At 45.7% G+C, this 23766-nt stretch overlaps 1 protein-coding gene across 2 annotated transcripts in view; it reads left to right on the top strand.

Annotated features, from left to right (window-relative positions):
* Plxna4 (plexin A4) overlaps positions 1-23766 on the top strand; it is a 452981-nt gene that overhangs the window by 269901 nt on the left and 159314 nt on the right. For both annotated transcript variants that reach the window (XM_075953914.1, XM_075953915.1), the window contains exon 4: positions 11656-11787. In XM_075953914.1, coding sequence (XP_075810029.1) covers positions 11656-11787 — 132 coding nt within the window. The remainder of the gene's footprint in view (positions 1-11655; positions 11788-23766) is intronic.

Raw genomic sequence — 23766 nt, 5'->3', positions numbered from 1 at the left:
ATCTATATCTACATCTATATCTACAACTATATATCTATATCTATAACTATATCTGTCTCATCTGGTTCTGGAGCTTTCAAGCCTCTTAATATCTCAAAGCAACCCTGTCTTTCAGCCAGCAGCCAGGTGGCGTCACTTGGACCAGTGTGGCTCTCAATGTGCAACTATCATGTGGTCCTAAGGCCAAAAGGTTAAAAAGGGGAGACTCCCAATCTTTGTTTGCATTCTCCCCTTTTTGGCTAGCTGATTCTCCACTCCTTTGTCCCAAGTAAACATGGACTGTTTGTGTGTGTGTGTGTGTGTGTTTGCTACACAACAGCACACACATCTGTCCCTGCAAGCAAGCCTTCATGCTCCACAGAAAGACCGGTGCCCCAGCAGTTTGATGAGGCTGTGGGGAAAGGACCAGAGCAGAGCTCATCAGTGAGAGCAGATGTCGAGCTAATACACACTTTCTGATGCTCCCTGGGTTATTTATTTCTCAAGGAAATTGCCGAACAGTGCCTAGGGGATGAGCAACAGTTGGTCTCCCGAAGTTTCCCACTGACAGCTGGGAGCAATATAAGATCAGAACCATGGAGGGCTGAGTTCCTGAGGTTTGGGGTGTTAGGAGGACTGGTGGTCTTTTAGGATGATGCGACATTAGAAGAGGGAAGCTTAGGAGACAGTCACAGGATGTCTAAGAACGCTGGGAACCCTTAGGGTATTTCTCATTATGAATGGAGTGCACACGTTCACTAGTTAATTTAGTAAACACCTATTAAGGAACTGGTGTGCCGTGGCTATTGGGGACCTTGCTGGGAAGCATGCTTCTGCTGTGTTGCTATCAACATCTTTTGGTTTCATCTGCATCTCCACACTAATCAAGCACACTGCATACCAATCAGCTCCAACTCACATGCATGTGTTCTTACGCCTAGTGTCCAAGAGTGGTTCATAATCTACACAGTGAAATCCCCACAGTGATTCTAAGATGGACCACTCTGAGCCCTATATTACATCTGAGGTCACCCAAAAGACCAAATGCATGCTGAGGCAAGATGGTAGGCGTATGGCTGGATCCATGCAGGAAACATAAGAGGAAGACAGGAGATGCTTTGGAGTCAGCCAGAGTACATGGTAGTTTTGGTTGATGGCAAAGATGCCACATTCAGAAAGCGGTGGGACTAGGCAGGCATGATTAAAAAGAAAAATCCTAATAGTGCCCTGGGGCCAGTTTCAGAAGGACTGGTGAATTAGGCAGGTTGAAGGGGAGTAGAAAGGATATTGAAGAAATATGTCTTAGTTAGGATTACTATTGTTTTGATAAAACACCATGACCAAAGCAACTTGGGGGTGGAAGGGTTTATTTGGCTTACACTTCCACATTGCAGTGCATCATTGAAGGAAGCCAGCACAGGAACGCAAACAGGACAAGAACCCAGAGATAGGAGCTGTGCAGAGTCTATGGAGGGGTGCTGCTGACTGGTTTGCTCACCATGGCTTGCTTAGCCTGATTTCTCATAGAACCCAGGACCCCCAGATGGCATCACCTGATGGCTTTCACCCATCCACCACTAATTAAAAAAATGCCCCACAGCCAGATCTTATGGAGGCATTTTCTCAATTGAGGTTCTCTCCTTTCAGAGAGCTCTAGTCTGTGTCAAGCTGACATAAAACCACCCAGGTTTTATGGGGAAGGGGCACAGATGAAAGGACTATTTGCAAAAGGCCACTGTGTCTTGGAGAGCCTGGGCCTGCCTTGCTTTGGATGGTTAGTGTTCCACTCTTATTGGGAAAGGTGGGGAGGGAGGGACCAGGAAGAATCTTGGTTTCAGTGGGGTGCTGCTCTAGATGGATGGAGGCCATATGTAGAAGAGGGGCTGAAGGCAGAAAAGACAGGATGCAGATGAGGACAGAGGCATCTGCCAAGACACCAAGGAAATGGGGTTTATACCCAGAGACTGGAGGATCCCAACTGACTGGTAAAGTTGGGGGTATAAAGGAGTCAAGCCTAGATGAAACCTTGAAGGCTCTCTTTCCCCATCCAGTTCACACTTGTCATGTCTACTCTGTCCCCAGCTATGTGCTGTCACCTTCCAGCTTTAGTTAGAATTTGACCATTTCAGATGTAGCAACAGCAACAGCAATGATGCTGCAACTTGGGCAGGGTACCATTTCTAGGCCACGTCTATTTTCCTGAGCTTCCAGCTAGAGAGGCGTCTTCTGGATCCCTGCAGAGAGTGCTGGGTGCTCCTCATGTACACAGTCAATGAGAATGACATGGCTTTTCCACATTAGCCCATTCGTTATGGTAACTGTGCACATGGCATGTTCTGTGTGTGCACACGGTGTGCCTGTTCCTGTGTGTGCACATGCATGTGGACAGAGGTGAAGCGTTGAGTGTTGGTCCTGAGATGCTACCAGCCTTACTTTTGAAAATTAGGTCTCACTGGTCTGGAAGTGGCCAAGAAGACTGGATCTACATGCCCTATCTGATCAGAACCAGATTAAAAACAAGTACCACTCTGACCAGCCAATTTTATGTGGGTTCTGGGGATCGAACTCGGGTTTTAGTGTTTGCAAGGTGAACACTTTATTGACTGAGCTATCTCCCTAGTCCCGATAGCTGGTTTTTTATTGAAACATGATGGTTACCCCTTTATTAAATATTCTACATGCTTGGGGGTATTATCTTTCTGACACAATATCAATAATGATGAAGCTGTTATTATTTCTACTTCTAACTTGAACAAAGCAAGGCGGGGAAAAGCTTTAGTGGATTGTTTCAGGCCACACAGCCTAAAGTGTCAGAGCCAGGAGTCACAGTGCTTGCCTGTGAGCTTAGCTGCTGTCTGCTGATGTGCCTCACCTCTGGACTCTGAAATTTCATAGAACAGATGGGCACGGTCCATCTTCCAGGGACCAGAAGGAGCTGGTGCATGTTAGGCACATGGCATGGTACCTGGCTCATGATAGGTGATAAACTGAGTATCTATCAATTTGTAGTAGTGTTCTGGGAGTGGGAACAATCTGCCCAGCCTCCCATTTGAGGAATGGCCAACAAAAGTTTATGTTGAAAGACTACTCAGGACAAAAGGTGGCTAGCAACACCAAGCTTTCAAACCTATATGATGTATCTTCATCATATAGGCTCCTAAAGCATCTCTGGGACATGTGGAACAAGGGGACAATTTAAAAATATCCTGTATTGGGAATATGTCAGTCTGAGCCTTCTCTGGTCCATGCTTTAAGTCATGTCAACTTTGCTTTTCATTTCTTCAGATTCTGCACCATCTACAGGTGGAGATTTTCTCCTGTGTCACCGCCCATGTGTGTATGCAGTTCAGAGGGCCAAGGTCCCTGGGTTTATTTTTGCTTTGGACAACACAGGGCAGGAAGGTCTAATGCCTGCATAGAAGACATCACTCAGCCCTTTGAATGTATAATAGGGGACCCAACGGGACTGGTTTTGCCGCCAGTGTTTAGTAACGCGGTCGTGGCGTGGGATTCATGCACATACAGTGCGTGTCTAATTAATTGCTGTTTACAGTCTTGCTGTTCCTTTTGCGTTCTCTTTCTCCTGGCTAGAATCAAGAAATCAAAACAAAGAGGCTTCATTGTGCTATTCTGGGGCAACTTAAACTGGCTAAACATGGATGCGAGGTACAAGCCCACTTTCTAAGTCTCAAAACGGAGAGGCACCCCACAGGTTGTAGTAGATGGAGTTCACATGGGTAGGGAAACAGGGCACAGTTGCCTACCAAGGCCTGTGGAAGGCAGCTCCAGAGCATCCTGCCTCTGTGTCTTTCAGTTAGAGCATCCCTTTCCATCGCTGTGAAATAGAGAAGCCCTATGTCATGAAGGTGAATAGAGATATTAATAGATATTTTTTGTTCGTTCATTTATTTGTTTGTTCACTCACACACCAAATATCTCAGTGGCTACTCTGTGGATGGTTCAAGGGTTTGAGAGATATACCCCATAAAGGTGTCCTCATTCCAGCAAGGGTGCACACAGTAACTATAATAACTGAGTACATTGTAGAGTAAGTTATAGGATAACGGATGCTATGGGATAAGAAAAAAGAGGGCCAGAGAAAGCAGATGGGAAGTGTCAGCAAGGGACCAGGGGTGATTTCAAAAACAAAAGCCCTAGAGAATTCAAGGTGTTACTGAGTGAGGTTTTCTCAACAATGTCTTTGGTTTGTAGTTTCATGCATCTGGCAGGAAGTGGGTATATAGGGGGTGAGGGAAGTCTGCTTTGTAGCAGGAATACTTCTAAGCTCCCAGAGTTGGATTAAAACTTGAGGCCTCAGTCCACCGCCATAAAAGTTGGCATCTTCTCCCTAGGGATAGAGAAGGAGTAAGGGATTGTCTTCCTAAAGCCATAGCCAGCCTAAGTACTCAGGCCTCATCCCAGATCTGCCTCTGTCTTTGAGCCAACCTACTATATCCTTCCTGGTTCCTTCTCTTCCTTATCAGAGTTGAAAAACCTGTGCTACATCACTTCCCATGGAATTATACCAGGGAAGTTCCAAAGGCTCTGTTTGAACTGAGACTTGCTTCTTTGAAGACAAAGCCTGTGTAGATATGTGGGTGTGTTCAAATAAGTGTGCATACAGAGGTGTGTATGTGTGTATGTGCATGTTTGGTGTATATATATATGCATGATGGTTCTGACCACAGTGTCTCATACTGGAGTTGGCTTCTCTAGATCGTGCATTTGACAAATGACCACCTATTATGTCGCTGACTCTGGCATTCTGTGGTGTAGTTAGTTTTTCCCCCTTTCATCTGCTTCTGTAGCCTTTATAGCAAGGTGTTGGGGCAGAGGCCAGACTTACATCAGCTATAGCCTGTGATGATCAACTGAATAAGTTACCACCTCAGATCTGATGGCTCCAGATGTGTCTTTCTGAGAGAATGGGAGTCCTCTAGTATTCCCGAGCACTCAGCCCTTACCAGGGGCCCTCATCACTACTGTCTCGAGGAAGGTGAGACAGCCAAACTCATGCACTTGAGACTTCCGAGAGGAAGAGCCAAAGCCTAGGTCCTTCCCCTTCCTCCTTAGGTACTTTGCTACCCCTGCCTGCCCTAGCAAAACTTAACTTTGCGAAGTAACTGCTATGCATTTTAATGCATAGAGCCTTCTTCAGATTCTGGACACATGGGAGTCAGTGCTGGCCTGACTTAAAAATGGGGTGTGCCACCTGCACTACACCATCTGGAGAAGTACAGCCTGACCAAACCTCCAATCTGGGCTCACAGCGAGCTTGCTCTGTGCCTCTGTGTTTGAGATCAATGCTCCACATAGAGACTTAAGAGTGGGACAGGGCACACCTCTAAGTTTAACCTGTACCTTTTCCCCTCCATCACCAGTTCTGCCTCCATTTCCCTGCCTTCCAGGGAAAAATGCAAACAAACTGATTCTCACCTTTTTGTACCTGGACACAGCCAAACAGCCCTGCAGGTATAGCTGTCCACGGGGAAGCTAGAATAGACTATGCAGGGAGGGAGGAAAAGGGGGAGTGCAGGGGTGGCCCAAGTCTTCAGAGATGAATGGCACTGTTTGCTCATTAGGGAGATTATTTCAAGCAAGACGGCAGCCAGAATGCTCTAGTGCAAGCATCTGCCTGCTACTGGGAGACGATATTTATTGTTCAATCCTTCAATGGATGTAAATAAACAGCCCGGCCCAGATAATGTTCCAATAAACAAACAAGCAGCTGCCAGGAGCTCCCTGGATGGCTGACCTTTGTGGAGGCCACCCTGCTGATGTTTCAATAGCAGTCTGCCTGGCAGCTCAGAAACTCGCTTTGCCAGGGATGGAGATAGGTGCCTCGCTGACTGGTGGATAGGCAGGGGGCCAGAGGCTGAAGGACAGAGGCTGGCTGCCTAGAAAGATTCTGGGCTTGGAGACTGGTTGGCTAGAAGACTGAAGGTAGATAGAGTAGCTGGGACACCCGGAGTAGCAGGTGTGTATGTGTGTCCTTGCTAAGCCACATGGAGGGAGTTGTACATGGCATGCTCGATGCTGTAACGGAGGTTCCTGTATGGGTACGAAGGAGTGATGTTCAATTGTTAAGTCCTGGTGTGGCCTCTCCAGTTGTCAATACTGAAGTGCATCTGTGTACTTGGTAGTTAGCCCATTACCGTCTAATTGTCTGGCTGCCACCTTCTCCCCAGCAGATGTAGCTGATATAGCTGGAAGCCTCCAGAAACCTGCTCCCACAGCAACTGTTTGACTGGTTGGTCCTGTGCCACGAACAGATGTTATATTTATTTTGACTACCATCCAGGGTATTGGGAGTCCTGCTGTGCAGGAGGCATGCCCAGGGTGTGGGGAGAAAGGCAGCTGTATGTACAGTAGAGCCTAGCAAGTGCCAGGCTGGGTTCAAACCAGGGCCTTGCATCTAAGCACCTCGACTTCCTTGACTTGAAGGACGCTGTACCAAGGGTTGATGCTTACAGCCCCAAACATTGAAAACATGAGGACTATGAAACACACTGTCATATGCTACAGCTCCCTGGGAGATCCTAGTATGTTGTGGTTGGGAAAGACATATGCCTATGGAAACCCCAAGACGGTAAATGCCAAACTAAATTCTTAGCCAAGTTGCTTAGTAACTGTAGAATACGAGTGTAGAGATGAGTGCAGTCTCGAATGGCATCATCCAATATGGCAGCCATTACCCACACAGTAAGCACCCAAAATGTACATGTCCCAAATAAGGTGTAAAATATATGTAAAATGTCACTCAGATTTCAATGATTTAGCATCAGAAGAAGTATGTAAAACATCTCATTGATAATTTTGCACTTAAACATATGTTAATGTAATCATATTTGGAACATACTGGGTTAGATAAATGTTATAATCATTAACTTTACTAGCTTTTTTTTTTTTCAAAATGACCACTGATAGAAAGTTTTAATGGCATAGATGGCCCACATTAGTAGTTTACATATTTCTCTTGTTTAATGTTGTTCTAGAACATTCTAGGGCTCAGATAGAAAACATTTAGATCTGCTTCATTCATTCCATCCTCGTGACAGTGTTGAAGAAAAATGCCCACATACCCCCCTCTGATATCATTTTCATATATTTAGTTTTGCCTTCTTTTTGCCAGGCTCTTGTAATTTTATGAAGCCATTAGTACCATCAATTTTGCTCCTTTGGTTCAGTGTTTTTAATGACCTAAGAGATTTAGTAACCCATGAAGGACTTTTAGATTACCTGCTATGTGTTCTGATCCAAAGTCTCGTGGTCAGATGTGCTGTGTTGAAAGCCCTTTGCCATGCGATCTGTGATTTACCTGTTTCTTGCTATCACTTGAGGCTCTGCTTACCATCCCTGGTTATGCCCCAAACTGTTGTTCAGACTCCCAGGAAAGAACCAGTGGCAGTGTTTAAACACCTCTGTGCTCACGGACCTCGTTGGTATGAACACTCAACCATTCAGAAGTCAAGCCTCCTGAAAGGCCAGGCTGGGACCACTTTTCCTCTGCAGAAGCTAGCTCAGTCTAGAAAGTCATTCTGCCAATATAGGACACAGAATACATGAACACATCCCTACAAGGGAGAACTCACAGAGAGGGGATATAATTTCCTCATTAGTGTTTGCTTCAGAGACTAACATCCTCCAATATCCAAATTTGCATCCATGACCACCACATAATTGGTCTCCCTACTTTTTATGCCTTTAAATATAACACCCTTCTTTGTGGATCTTTTCCCACCACTTAGTACCCACAAGTATTATCTGCATTGTATAAAGTAACAAACCTTGTTTGTTTATGCTGACACTCCAAAAGTTTTGGGGTGGCCTTTATACTATGACTGAAGCACAGTCACTGGCCAACAGTCTTCTTCCTTGTCATGGTTTGAGCTGTAGTTGCTGAGTTGGTCATGAGCTCCTAACATCTGAACTGTGTTTCTACCTTCTAAACCCCATGTGTAGTAATCAGGAAGATGGCTCTGTGATATCCCATTAAATGCTGCCCTGGGGTACTAGAAGTAGAAAATGTCATACTGGGGTCCCCTCTCTTGATTGTGGTGTCTCTTACCTTAATCATGAGTAGCAACTTAGAGACTGTTGTTGGATTGGTAGAGAGTAGTTTTCATTTACTGAATAATTAATCACAGAATGCCAACCATACCCTACGGTCTATGAGCAATGCAATAGAGGTGACCTCTGACCTTGAGTCTCACACCTCCTTATAATAGTCCCTTCCTTGCTGTCAGCCACAAAAGACAGTACCTCTTCCTGTCATTCTGTCCCCATTGTTGAGTTTTTTATTAGCCACCAAAGCTTAGAATCATCTTTGAAGCTTCCAGCTCCCTTCTCTGGTCCATGCCTTTAAAAAAAATACTACTAGTGGCAACGCTAGTGTATAGGGAGTTCTCGATTCTATTTCTCCATGCAGAAGTATGTCTTTTCCTGCCTCTAAGTCAGTTCTATGTCTTTGGTCAAACTGCCTGAGATCCCATGGAGACTCATTATTTTAAAATACCTTTTCATGTGGAGCCTTGTCAAAGGCTTTTGGAAAAACTAAGTAACTACGAGGCAAATGCTGAGCCAGCACTCGGGAGAGGCCTGGGTTCTAGTCTAGCCATTGTTTTCCACTGAATTTTGGACAAGATTCGGATCAGTCCCCATTTCAGTTGCTTTATCAATAAAATGAAAAAAATTGCGCTGATAGTCAACATCATAAAAATTTTACGACTATCTGATGAGAGACTGTTACCGAAGAATACTTTGCAAGGTCTAAAGCGAAAATATAAGGGCTCCTTATTTTGAAATTTCACACCATTATCGTCACTCATATGCATATTCTTCCCCCAAAGAACAGCGGTAAAGACTGATTCCTTCACCACCCCCAAGGCAATGTTTGCATAACACAGATTTCTAGGCAGAATGCAAATTTATATTAGCAATAGGATTGAGTTAAGTGTTAGGGTTTGAGGTCCAGTGTAAGGTCCAGTGTAAACTCATGGAAGCACAGACAATGGAGTTAGTCAGGTCTGGCCGTGACTCCGTGTCCATGTTCACTAGATATGCAACCTTGGACAAGTTATTTAGCCTTCCATGCATCACCTGCAAGCATGGACAGTATTAATATTGGCGACAGATTTATGGGATGTAAATGCCAGATGTGGTCTATTCCATGAAGAGTAATTCCTATTTGTCTAGGTAGAGTCTGGAGAGTTGAAAGCTAGTCCATTCTGCCTCAATTTCAGGGCTATTCACCAAACAGCCAATTTTACAATAAACTTTTGTTCATGTCTTGTGTTTAGTTCTCTAAGGGAATAGGTACATGAGTTCTTTTCTTTCTGTAGTTTATAAAGCTGTGATCCGAACTATAGTAGGGGAGAGGAGAAGGGAGGGGGGACATACCTTCCCAGCTGTTCTCCTACTCTGGCAGAATAGGGAGGGTCAGGAACAAAAAAAGCCAGGCCTATGAAAATTTGCCTTATTGGTTATTCCATATGACGTCTACTACATCTGGCATATCACCCTATCCTAAGGGCAGGGAAGTTAGAGGCAGGAAAAAGCACTACCAAGGTGCTGAATCTAGCTTCTCATGGGGATCAGACCAAGAGCATGGGGTGGTTCTCATGGGAGCCTGTGTCTGTCAGGAGCCTAAGAGCCGAGAGCAGTCAGGGAGTTCAGCATCATTCTGTTCCCACTCCAAGGCTCCTCCTGACTGGGGATGAAGCCTGGGTAGGCCACTGGCCACAACCATCACTTCACCTCCAGGCTGGTTCTGCATTGATCTGTTTCATTTTGGTTGAGAAAGTGCCTGGCCAATGTGCCCCCTGACGGCTCAGCGGTGGGTTCGGAAATGGAGGGTGGGGGTGCCTCTCAGACACTAAGGCATTGCTACCTCAAAGCGGAGCATCTCTCTTCAGGCTGGTTTTCCGGTTGTTGTTTTCATGAGCATAATGGGAAATCAGCAAAGAGGAATCTCAATTACATTTATTTGTTCATTTGAAAATAAATAGTGGTCAAGGGATCAAACTCAGAACCACAAAATTAACTAGTATCCGAGTTCAGTGAACTTGGCAGGAATAAAGCATTCTGGTGTATCAGTCGTCACCAGTTGTGCTGTCCCCTTCCATCATTTAACTCCTCTGAATAACTCTTTTATTCTCCTTGATCTCTTAAGAGTTGAAAATTATAAGGTAACAATTAAAATGACTGCATAATGGTGGCGCTTGGACCGCAATGTGTTCTTTAGTTTTGTTAGTGGAATCGCTGACGCTCCCCCCAGAGACGCCTTGCAGAGCCTTGTATCAGCAGCAGATCACCAAGTCCTCCAGTCCATAGACTCTCCCTTTGCCACATCCTCAGTAGTACTTGTCCCTGCTTACATAGATGGTGATATCCTCGTGGGGTGGGGAGCCTGTTGAATCCATGTGCTTGCATTTCAGCAGACTTGGGCCAGAGGCCAGATGAGCACTGTGTCAGGTTGGGAAGCCCGAGTCTTTCCTAGGTTTGTTCTCAATAACACAGTGTGCGTGGAGGGGGACATCCATTCTGGTGGGTTTCCACATTGTCTAAACATTTCTAGGAAGGCCTTGCTGATGGCCCAGGGATCATGTAGTCATCTAAGCATTCTTAAAAGACTAAGGATGGCTCATGCCCAAGGCATGTTTTCCTTCCCTGAGACCATGAATAGAACTCCACAATGAGCTGTTTCAGGACCCACCATCTATTTTAAAACCTGAAGTATAAGCTACTAGTTTCTACGGATCAAAGAAGATCAGAGACGTGGAGCTTCGGGGATCGACTCCTTGAGTCTCTTCCAGTGCAGAGCAGTGATATCTGGGTAGAAGTCTCATTGACTAAACCCACATTCATATATTAAAAATACTTCTGCTAACAACTGTTAGCCTTTCTTCTTGTTTTTCTTATATGGGATGATTCCCTCACCTGAAACTGCCTCACTACCCAAGCCCGGATCCTTCATCCGGATACCAGCCCCGTACTCATCTCTAAAGACTAGTACCACCTCGGTTTACTGATCCTAAGGTATAGAAAACAGAGACAAAAACCAGATTATTTTAAAGCTCAGCTTGGTCTGCTCCCTCCTTCCTCCATGAGCTTCCATTAGTAGGTCACGGTGGGCTTCTGTCACTTATGTCTTTGATGTTGGACTCTGAGATCTGCAGAGACAGAGCTCCCTGCCTCTCCCTTGACCATTGGGAGTGTCTCTAGGCTAAAGTTGGGTTGTAAGCAATATGAAATCTAAAGCCATTGTGGTGGTTTGAATGAGAAGTCCCCCGTAGTCTTGGACATTTAAAAACTTGATTTTCATTTAGTGATGTTATTTGGGGACCCTTAGGAGGTGTGCCTCTGTCGGAGGAGGTGTGCCTCTGTCGGAGGAGGCGTGTCATAGGAGGTGGTCTTTAAAAGTAAAATACTTCACCCATTGCTGGTTTGCTCTGTCTGCTTCATACGTATGGTTCAAGATATGAGCCCTTGGCTTCCTGCTGCCATGTCTGCCAGCTAATGCTGTACTTCCCTGCCGTCACAGATTTGTCTTTTTCTGTAACTATGAGCCAAGATAAGCGGATCCTTATGCAAGTTGCCTTGGTCATGGTGTTTTATCATGGTAATAGAAATGTAGCTAAGACATTCACTTCACCTTTCGTCTCCTTTTCTCTGCAGATCCGAGTGGATGGGCCCAAGGGCAATGCCCTCCAGTATGAGACTGTGCAGGTGGTGGAGCCAGGCCCCGTGCTCCGGGACATGGCCTTTTCCAAGGACCACGAGCAGCTCTACATCATGTCAGAAAGGCAGGTAAGGCTGTTGAGCTCTGCTCGACATTTGTCTTGCAACGAAACGCTAGCCTGTGGCTCCATAGAAACCTCCAGGAGGCCAGCTGCAGAGAGGTGATTTGATTTATTTGGCTCAGTGTGTTTCCTTTCTGTCATGCTGCCTGGGGACTAGGGCTGGGTCTGCTCTAACAGGAGTGGAATATTTGAAATAGGAAAATATCCACAGGTCTAGAACAAATCCACTGGCTTTGAAATGATGGGGTGGCTAGGCTCAAAACCAACATTTACTACCTTAAAGAAAAACTCTTAAGTTAGAATCTCAAGTTCTAGGTCAGATTTCCCTACACAACAGATAACTGCCTGTCAAAGTCACCTTTCTGGTCCCAAGAGGTTTGTGCGATGGCAAAGATATTTCTGTAAGAAACCGAGGTAAGTGAGCATCATAGAAGAGCCAGATGGATGAGGGTTCGGAGAACAGACAGTGCCTTGAAGTGAGATGATATATTGTGTGCCCTGAGCGCTCCTGTGTAGCTTCAACCTTGTGGGACCTCTAGAACATCACATGAACTCCAATCCATGGACAGATAGGGCATAGGGGTGATTGTCGGCTGAAACTAAGTAGGACTTAGCAATATTGGATTTGGTTCTGGAGTTTAGCCAAGTGCTAAGTAAGTTGATCAGAGGTTCTCAGTGCAGACCAGAGACAATGTCATATAATTAGAGAGGTCTCTTATAGTCCTCTTCCTCACTGCCCAGAGTCTTACTTTCCACAGTATATCCCAGAACCCCAATGGTGGGTAGGCACTGCTGGACCTCTGCCCCATTATTTCTAGGAGGTCATATTGGAAGCTGTCCATCTAGTTCATGAATATGGATGCCTTAGCACTGAGCGATGAGGCCGTGGCCGTGAGGGACAGCTCTCTCTCTCTCTCTTATTCCTCTTCATCAGTGCGCCTGAACTCTCTGGAGGACCTTGCTGACAGAGTCTAGATTGTTCTGCCTGTCTCAGCTCCACAGAGTGAGGGAGATGAATTCTACATTATGCCGCCCACAGTACTTGTATATTATGTCCTGGAAGCCTACAGTAGCCCCAACCCTCTTTAGGAGCCTGATGACATCTCTCAGTGGGGGTCTCTGGATCTGCCAGCTTCAGCAAGACAGGGATTCATTGTGGTGCCCTTCGGAGGCCTCCATGGCTTTGGGATGGTGAAATGTTTTGGATACAACTGGGATGGAATGAGCAGCTGGTGATGAATCCATCCCCTATCTGCATTTTTTGCTTTTCTTAGTGTGATGCCCCACTCCTCACTCTCTGCCTAATTCCACGGCTGTAGGAGATGGAGAGGGCTTTCTTTGATGGAACTGAATTCGTTAAAGAAGGCCCAAGACCTGACTATGACAGAGAACATTTCAACATGCCTGGTCTGATCTGAAATCCAGAATTTCAAAACCTGGGAGTTAAACCATGAAAGGACCTTGAAAGACGTAAAAGCTAAACTGCTAGTATAAAATGATCAGCCCTCTGATAGCGCTGAGCATGCGTATGCCTCTGCCTTTGAAAAATCCAGCTGAAGACTTACTCGGCTCTGTTTTCATCCAGCGCTGCTTCCTCTAGCGTGTTCCCTCTTCACTCAGGTTTGCTGATGAGACAAGCTGGGCACCTGATTGTGACATACTGGTCAGGAAAGTAAGACGGGAGTGAGAAGGCCAGATGTTCGTTCATTTTGGAGTTGCATTTCACAGATACCCCAAATCAAAACCAGAGGTCCCATTGCCTGGGTCAGCACTTGTGTCCGATGGGTTGGCAGATTCTTTGTGTAGGACAGTGGCTAAGGGCGCAGGTCCCACAACATCTGAATATATTAGTTGCTTATCATTGCTGTGACCAAAACACCTGACAGGAGCAGCGTAAAGGTGATTTTATAAAGTGGTGCAAAAGATATAGTACATTAAAGCAGAGAAGACCGGAGAGGGTCAGTGCATGGAACTTGAGCGGCTTGCTCATATTGGAGTAGCAAACAGGAGGCCTAGAACTCAGGCTAGATGTGAGAGTTAGATTCAAAGACCTGATTCCAGTCATCTGTGTCCACTGGCTTAGCCCTGTGTCTCAAATAGCCCATAACCTCTCCAACCAACGCCACCATTTGAGGACCATGTGTTCAAACACATGAGCCTGTGGGCACATTGCACACTCAAACTGCGACACTGAGCATCAGCCCTGACTCTCCCATTTGCTAAACAGAGTGTTATATAATTTCTGGAGCTCAGAAAAGACCGGCATCCTCTACTGTTATCTAACAGCCGTGTGCCAAACATAAGTGAGGTGACTCTTAGGATACTCTCAGCTATGAGGTCAGTCCCTGGATTTCCAGCCAGACCCATCCTTAATTGGCGGGCTGATCCTAGACATACCGTTTAAGTTCCCTGTTCTGATTTGCTTTCTCTGGTACTGTGATGAAACACTGGCCGAAACAACTTTGGGGAGAAGAGGATTCATCTTCACCATTGTTGGAAAGGTGGAGTCCACCGCTGATGGAAGCCAAGGCAGGGACTCAAGGCATGAAGTGAGGCAGAAACCATGCAGATACACTGCTCACTTGTCTGCTTTCTATGGTTTGCTCAGCTTGCCTTCTTAGCCATCTCAGGACCATCTGACTAGGGGTGACACTGCCCACAGTGAGCTAGAGTCTCATACATCAACCATTAACCAAACTTTCTTCAGGAAGATGGCCATGGGCCAATCTAATGGTTCCCTCTTCCCCTGTTGACAAGTTACTGGCACATTCCCTGTCTTGGCTTTATCATCTAGAACCTAAGGGTAACAGTGATGAGCTACTTCACTTGAGAGCTTGAATAATCCAGGAGTGACATGTGCTAGTCTTCAGATTACTATTTTTTTTCCTTGGGGTGAGTAAATACCTAAATATGCCTGAATGAGCTAATGACATGAAATACCAAGGAGTCAGTCCTGGGATCCATTTTTTTCTATAAAGCCTCCACCAATGTGTAGTTGAGGGTTCATGTACCATATGGACTCTGTTGCATCATCCAGCTCTGCTATCTTGACATAAAGCCGCCATTGATAGCACAGAAGCAAACAGGTGTGACTGTGCACAGTGCCACCTCGTTCATAGAAACGAGTTGCAGGCAATAGTTTTACAAAATTGGAGTCAGTTCTTAAGTGGAGATGTGTTGAAGGATTTCCCTAGCATTGGTGCCTTGGTAGAGCTATTGTGTGAAGAAGCTCAGAGACATTTAGGAAACAAAGTCTTTGCCTGTGAGCTTCAAAGCTGAGAAAAACTAGGCTGTCTTTGGATTGTTGCATCTAAGGTCCCTCAGCATCCTGGAATTCCTGTTACCTCTGTAGTTCCTGCTTCTTGATTTCTACCTGGTCCCTCCTCCTCTCTCTTTTGTCTCCTTAATGTTATATTATTCCTTAATGATGATGATCAGTCCAATGGCTTCACATCTTATCTGGTGCTCTCCACCCAGCTCTTCTCACACAGCTGCTTGCCTTTTTAGGCATCTTCACGTACGTACCTTCCATATGCTTTCAACTTAACGTGCCCAAGGCAAGATTCGTCATCTTCCTCCACAGTGTTCCTCACCTGTCGTAATCCCTATCTTAGTTCATAGCAACCAAGTCATCCAACTAAAAACCTTATATCACCTTTGACTTCTTTTTTTAACCCATGACTCTACATTCCAACATATCAGAAAATTTATTGGTTCTAAAATATTTTCAAAATATAATTTTCCATGTCACTGCCACCTACAACCCTAGATCAAGTCTTATATTTTCAATAGACCCCCGTCTACTTTCTCTGTAACCAGGTGTTTTCCCAGACTTTGTTCAAGACATATAACCCAATTTCTTGAAGTTTAATAGAACATGCTGTCTTGTTCTGTACCAGCAAATCCTTCAGCCCCGATGAGAACCCAGAAGTCCTGTGTATCCCTTTTATTCATTCGTCTGGTGGTTGTTTATTTGTTTATTTATTTATTGAAGCAGGGTATTGTGTATCCCACCTGGTGCTTGAACTTGCTATGTAGCTAAAGATGACCTTGGACATCTGATTCCCCCCTCTCCCGCCTCTATTTCCCAAATGCTGGAGTTGTAAGCATGCTATTGTTCTAGTTTAATTTCTGTTGATAGGGAAAAAAATACTCAGACAAACACCACTTAGGGAAAGAGGGTTTATTTGATTTACAATTTCAGATACTAGTCCATTATGTGGGGAGGTCACAGAGGCAGGAACTTCAAGTTGCTAGTGCCATATTATACCTGCAGTAGAGGCCAGAGATAGATAAATAAATACATGCTTGCTTGACTGCTTGCCCGAATCTTAATTTCTCCATGCTTACAAAGCTTAGGACCTTCTGAGTAAGGAATAGTTCTGCCCACAGTGGGCTGCATCTACCTACATCAATTAAGGCAGTCAAGATAATCCCCTACAGACATTCCCATGGGCCAACACAATGTAGACAGACCCTCCCTGAGAATCTTTTCCCAGGTCCTCCTCGGTTTTCTTAAGTTGTCAGTTAAAGGCAACCCTCACAGCTACTGTTCCTGGTGAGACTTTGTATGTTCCATGTTCTAGAAATAGCTAACCTCATCAACCCCTATCTCCCTCTGCTCTCCACACCAGCTCTGCAAAACTCAGGGCAGTGCAACTCAAGACATGCCCCCAGGTGACAGCCGCTGCTATGACAGGAATTCTCGTTCCTTGTGGTCTTTGCTCTGATGATTCTCATGCCTAAAGTTGTCTCCAGACAGCTGCAAGTTGACGCTCTTCCAAGCCTTTGTCCAGGAAGTTCTCCTGAGCTCCCAGATAAACTCTAACCCACTGTCCACCAGATCAGGAACTACCAACCTCCTACATTCCTCTAGTTCTATCCAAGAAACTTAGTCACTCGTGTTTACTTCCCATGCCTGTTGTGCCTGTTATTGACTTAACGTATCTTTCTTGTTTAGAATGTAAGCACCACGAGAATAGAGATGTTGCTAGGTTTCATCTTTTTAGTTCTTGTATGTCTGCGGGGCTCATTCTCATGCCTTTTGCCAACCTCTTGAGAAAGCCTGAGGACGTTTCCCCTTGAAGTTTAGAGAGAGGCTCAGACCGCAGCACTCATTTTGAATGTATGCAGCATGAGAGTAGAAATGATGGGATGTTTTATCTTTTTAGTTCATGTATGTATCATAGCCCCCCCAAACAGTATCTGATATATACGAATGCAATGTATATGTGTTAAATGGATAAAAGAATGGACAAACAGCTTCAGAAGTCTATGGCCTTGAGTTTCTTGTTTCAATTATGTTGCCCTGGACACTAAAAACCTGGCCATAAAACACCTCAGGGTCTACATTTCCCAACCCCATGAGCTGGGCAGACTCACTCCTAAACCCAGTGCAATGGCCGTCTGAATCACAGCCCACTTTAGAGTGAAGGACCTGTGTCCAAGGGAGCTAATGGAGAACCCGTGCCAGAGGAGCGGGTAGTGGAGGTGCTAGGCATGTTCCACCACATCTGTTTAGAGACACCCTTCCAAGCTCATTTGGAGCGTTTGCAATTGCAGCAAGGCAGCAGCCTAAAGGAACTTTTGGTTCTGGTGCTGTGTCTAATACAAGATGCTATGTCTCATGCAAGAGCCGGAGGAGGCAGCCTGGTGAGCAGTGGAGAGACAGGGGAGAGTCTGGAGGTTGTGAGCAAGCTGGCTGAGTTCTCCTACCACCAAAGCTTTCCTGGTCCTTGTGGCATAAAACCCGACTTCTAGACTTGGGCTTTTCACTCCTTGCTGTGACACTGCCCAAGATCATTTTGTGACCCTTTCCTCTACTTCCCTTGTGCCAGCCTATACTGTATCCCTGAACCTGTACGTTTCCTTAGGTGTAGGACCTTTGCTGTCTCTGCATGCCCCACTAGGCATCCTTGGCTGTTCCTTCTTGTGCCGCTGACTACCCATCTAAAGCCGAGTCCCAATCCAACATCAGCATCATGGTTCCTTCCTGTCATTCTAGTTCCTTCCATTGCCTACTGGCCTGAATATTCCCTATTGACTTACTTTTTTTCTCGGTACCTTGGCGTGAGAAGCTCCAGAAGGTAGGGACCTTGTCTCTCTTGTGTCTGGAACCATGGGAAAATGCTTTTCTCAGAGTCCCAGAAACCCTCTTAGTTCATGTGGGGTTGATGTCAGGGATGAGCCTTGGGTCTAGTTGACTCCTGGTAAAGCACAGCCCTTTTCTTGAGGCCTGGGACACTAAAAAACATTCAGATGAAATATTCAGCCCTGACTTTGGGGTAAGACCCAGGGAGTATTGGTTCTGTGAGCAGTTCAGCAGCTCCAGCATGTCCCTGCTGGGCCTGAGGAATTTTTTATTTTGGTCATTTAGTGAGAGACTAATGCAACAATGGATACTCTCTTTTCTAAATGGTGCCCATCCTCGCTTTCCCCAGGATCCTTTTGTGATGTTAACCTCTACTGACTCAATCCCATGTATGATCCATTGTATTTCACACCATGGATATATTGTATTCCACTAAGCTGGGGAAAGATTTTATACCGATTTTGCCCTTGTGGTGCACCATGAACCTATAGATACAGAAATCCCAGAGTCTTCTCGCTGCTGTTTAAGCCCCCCCCCCCCCCCCCACTGATTCCAGACAACCTCTCACCATGGGCCAGCTCTCAGTGTGAGGCAGGATGGTAGGATGCTGGTGGTAAGGAAATCTCATGAAAACAGAGGAAGAGAACGAGGTGGGTGGTGATCATACCTGTAGAAGACACCTGCGTATCATAGGCACCTGCGCTCTTTCCTGGCTCTGTAACTCCAGCTAAGTTACTAGCCTCCTGTCACTTATTCACCTGGTCCTCATCAATGATTTACTGAGCACCTGCTGTGAACCAAGCTCCCTCTCGATCTTACGAACTCTGTGCGTCGAGGCGCCAAGGTCTTCTTCTTTGAGTAGAATACTTTCTGGAAAGTGAAGGGATGAGTGAATGGCTTCTGTCAGATAACAGTGAGCACAGCAGAGAACTGAACTGATTTGAGAGTGAAGCGATGACTCAGAGAGCGACAGAAATCTGCTCTTTGAAAGACAATCCCCAGGGAACTGTTCCTGGGGAAGGACCTTCTGAGCCTTTACAGTATAAAATGAGGTGGCAGGAGGGGACACTCATGGGAAGAGCCATCCAGGCAGGGAGGAACATAGCGAGCTCCGAGGTCCTGAGAACATAGAAGGGTTGCAGTGAGAGTGGCGGGCGGTGGGGAGGCCATGGCAGAGAGAGAGAGGCACATTTGGGACACACAGGAACTAGGTGGCCATCTTTGTAATCTACAGGACCAATCTGTACATTCAGTGAGGACTAAATGAGCTACATCGAGAAAACGCTGGTCTTGACTTCTGGTAGCCAGACAGCAGTGAGCAAAAATGGGCGCCTTGTTTGCAAATTGTGCTGTCAGAAGCCAGGACCTGGTTTCTGTTCTCTCGCTCAGTGGGCTCCTGTCCCTCACTCAGCCACCACTGCTCCTTTAGAGTGGATGAGCGCTCACTGCTGGGTGTCAATGTCATTTCGCCACTGTTTTCCTGACTCTTTCTGCGTCATTTCTGGCTCTCTCAAATTTCCCTTTTATTCTCCACAGTTCTAAGCATCACTCTGTTGCGTGTGTGTGTGTGTGTGTGTGTGTGTGTGTGTGTGTGTGTGTGTGTGAGAGAGAGAGAGAGAGAGAGAGAGAGAGAGAGAGAGAGAGAGAGCATGGGCAACACCTTGTTACTGTCTATCTCTGTCAGCTTCCTCCTTGCTGGGTGCATACATGTGAACGTGTGTGGTATGTGTCTACTGGACCTCCTTAAACGTGGAGGGAATATCTACACCATTAGAAAATTACTGTGTGATTAAAAAAAATCTGCCAAGATGATGGGAGGGACTTGCAAGGAGATGTCAGCAAGGCAAATCAAAGAGGTGATGAGGTGATGGAGCCAGGAATCCTGGGGTCCTAGAATGACCCCAACAGGAGTAGAAGCATCTTCTGCTAGTTAATGCAGGCTCTACTTTTAGAGGCTCCAGAAAGAGAGAGATTTCTCTACCACTTTTACCATCTCTGCCATCCAACACCACAGCTCTTCCCTGTCTGAGACCCAAGGGCCCCCAACACACGTCCCCAGTAGCTGGAGATCTGCTTTCTATATCCAAACCAACACCATCTTTTATGGTATCCTTTATTTTACTGGGTTCTGTAAAGTGGGTGGCATCTAGGTATCTGGGGATACCCCTAAGTCTATATTAACCCCTGAGTACTTGGGGGCTGGAAAATGAAGCTACCCCAGAGAATAAAACACTAGAGGGGCAGTCCTGCCTGACTTCCTCCAACACAACCCAATAAGCAAGCATTTAAGACCATTCACCCAGGACTCACTAAAGCACCTACTAAGTGCTAAACACTAGCCAAGGTATCTATCCCCTTTGGAGGGATAGATGGATAGCCTTGATTTTAGCAAGAAGTAGCAGCTAAAAAGAGATGAACATAATTCACACCTCACCAGAGTAACTTGGCAGGTGATAAGGGCTGCAGAGGAAGGAAATGAGGCAGGGAGGTGGACTCATAGCCCTACTAGTAGAGAAGATTGTGATTTGACAGTGTTCAGCAAAGGATGTCTGAGAACAGAAGCCATCCAAAAGCATAAAGACAGGCAGCTCCACGTCCTTCCCCCTTCTCTGTATGACATTTCTTTTAGGTCCCTTGCCTGAAATTTTAGATGCAGAGATGATCAGGCTTTCTTGAAGGAGGGATCTAGTGAGGGGGTGCCTTTACCCCATACTGAGAATTTCTGAGGGAAACATGGTTCAAGGAGAAGGCGGGACTATAGGTGAAGAAAGGGCTGTGGGTCTGGAGAGGTGACTCCGGGTAAGAACAACTGCTGCTCTTGCAGAGGACATGGGTTCATTCCCAGCGTCTACATGGAGCCTCGCAGCCACCTGCAACTCCAGCTCTAGGAAAGTCAATGGCCTCATCTGGACTTCATAGGCACCAGGCACACAAGCAGTACATGGGCATGCATGTAGACAAAATAAAATAAAATAGAAGTGTTTGTTTGTTTGTAAAGAAAGGTCTATGCCACTCATGGCTTAGAATACAAAAGCCTATGGTATTTCTGTCAAGAACCTCCCCATATTACAAGGACATGACCGCATTTTTTTTGTGCCTCAGTGTCTCTAGAAATACTTTGAGTGTATCTAATATGACCTGTCATAATCTTAAAACTGGCATTAAGTGTGGCAATCTTGGACACTAATTAAGTGGGAAATGCTAGTGTGGGGGCTAGATTGTTTTTTCAGTTGAAGGTACTAGGCTCCTGAAGAAGTGGTCCCCACTCTCTTAGCACTGAGTCTCCTGCATCCTCTCACCTAAGGTGTATTTGACAGTGATGCTGCCACTATCTCTCCAGCATCCTTCTCGTTCCTGTGGGGGACTAAGTTGTCAGTTCTGGTTTGTCTGGATGCCTGACACCGTGACAAGCTGGTTTGGACATTTGCTCCTGGCACCCAGACTGGGCCGTGTCTGATAGCTCCTGGGAGTGTGAACTTGAAATGTAGGCTGCAAAGTGAGTGACAGGAAGCGGAGCCACCTCGGGCAGTCACTAAGAGAAAAGCTGTTGCAGCAAGTCTTCTACTTTCACTCAAGTGGAAGCCTTCCTGTTGGTCTCTAACGGATCCCGAAGGCTCGCGTGTGTCATTGCTGAGATCTTCTCTCTTCCACCTTCCTTCTCAATCAACAAAGAACGTCTCCATTTTACAATTACAAAGCCTCAGCGAGCCAGAGGAAAGGCAATTACCTTTTCCAATTTCCTACAAACCTCGGTGCTGGCATCCTGGATTTCCCAATGTGTCCTAGCCCTTGGAATAGGAACATTCCCAAGACTCTCTGATGGAACATTGTCCTCCAACCTGCTTCCCACCCAGGACTAGCTAGCAGCCTTTCCAGAATCACACAAGTAAACAGAAGCAAGAGTCAGGCTGGAATTAAGTTCTTTGTAGTAGCAAGCAACGCTGTCAGTCTTTAGCTTCTTGGCAGGGAAGCTATACACACTACTTTCAGAACACACCTTAGAAGGTAAGAGGAGTCCCCAGGGATGGTGAGGCAGGGTGAAGAGGTGAGAGTCGGTAGATTGAGATCCACCCCTTTTTCCTAGACAAGATGGCCCTTTAATTTGGTCTCTGTTGGCCCTGGCCTGGTACAAGTTGGGACTAGATCCTTTTTACAACATCTAGAGTACCTTGATATATACAGAACCCCAGGAAGAACCAACTTCATCCTGCCAGAGATAGGAAGGGAAGCACCCCCCCACCCATACTTTCCCAACAAATATGTTTCTAAGTGGCAACTCATGTAGTAGAAAGTCTCTTAACATCTAAACATGAGAAGTTTTGTTAACTTCTTTTATAAGAAAGCATGGCTCTTACATTATTCAAAGAGGTACCCAGAAGGCAGAAGTGTGTATTAACTGGACACCATGAGGGTTCGTGACTAGATCATGAACTTGGCTTTTCATCCAGGCCTTCACTTCTCACCACCTCTACTGACCAGAGTGAATTGTTCAAGCAGTTTATGCTCTGGTTTCTTGATGTTTTGGTTGTGAATCTTGGCCGTCAATGGCTGAGCTACTGCTCTAGTCCATCCTAGCCATTATTATCATTATTATCGAAGGCTGTATTATTAGGGGGCAAGACACCTGAACAAACTTCTGCTTGAGACTGAAGCCAGTTCAGTTCCCGGTACCAACTGCTCTCCAAAAGCCTTGCTTCCTTCAAAATCCCTCGGGAAATCCCAAGGTGTAGTCTTCCTTCATACCACTGAGCAATGCCTTCTAGGATGTACAGGAATCAAGACCTTGGGATCCTGCTCCATCAGACAAAGCTACGTCACCTCAATGGAGCTTTGTGGATATTCCTTTGTTATTCTTCCCATTCCAGGGAAGGCATTTTAATACACTGAATCCAGTCCCACTGGCTTCTTAAAGTTTATCTAAAACTGGTAAGCTGTATTAGTGTTCACTTCTATGGCCAAATTACCTGACAGAAAATAAGAAAGGAAAGGTATGTTTTGGCTCATGGTTTCACAGAGATCAGTCCGTGTTCATTCAGCTCCATGTGCTTGGGCAGGGGAGCAATGTCAGCAGAACAGTGTGGTGGAGGAGAGCTATGCATTTTCTGGAGGACCAGGAAACACACAGGGTAATGGGAAGTAGGAAGGATAATATATCCACCTAAGGACTAACCCCTAAGGACTGACTTCTTCTAGCCAAGCCCCACCTCCTGGTTTCCAAATCCTTCCAAAATATTACCACCAGCTCGATGGAGAACCAAGCATTTAAAATGTGGGCTTGTGGGAAGCACTTCAAAGTCAAACCATAATCACAGCCGAAAGGAGTGGCTGAGTTCTCATCTTCTAGGACATCCAGATAGATGGGGAGATGGCCTGTTTCCCTCCGTCTGTCTTGGAACAAGATAGTATATAAAGGCAAAGCACAGGCAGACGAGGGAGGGATGTAAAAACAGATGAGACGAGAATCCTAAATGTTTATCGAACAGGTAGGCTCTGTAAAGGAATATAACACATATATGTATATTTATATAAAAATGATGAAAATGGCTTCCATGGTAAAGGGTGAGTAATCCAATGGCCACCTGCATCCTGGCAAGGTTAAGAATGAAGTCAGTGTTCTGTGTTCTACCTTAGCAGTCCCAATCTGGTACTGAAGGTCAGGAAATTTCATAGAAAGCTGTTGGTCTTCAGTGAATGTTGAAAGTCAAAGAAGCTGAAGCTAAAGTCTTATGTCTGTGAAGGACAGCAACAGCAGCAACAGGGATAGATACCTTAGGCGGCAAGAAGTTAAGGCAAGCAGACAAGCAAAACCACGTTGTTCTTCCTTTTTAGCTGAGCCAGGCATCAGAAGGTGCAATCCACCCTTGGGCAGGGTCCCTTCTCCTCAGTTAATCCTTT

Source organism: Microtus pennsylvanicus, chromosome 19, assembly GCF_037038515.1.
Source record: "Microtus pennsylvanicus isolate mMicPen1 chromosome 19, mMicPen1.hap1, whole genome shotgun sequence".
NCBI lineage: Eukaryota > Metazoa > Chordata > Mammalia > Rodentia > Cricetidae > Microtus > Microtus pennsylvanicus.
The sequence above is the reverse complement of the archived record's forward strand: the minus strand, read 5'-3'. Positions and strand labels throughout refer to the sequence as shown.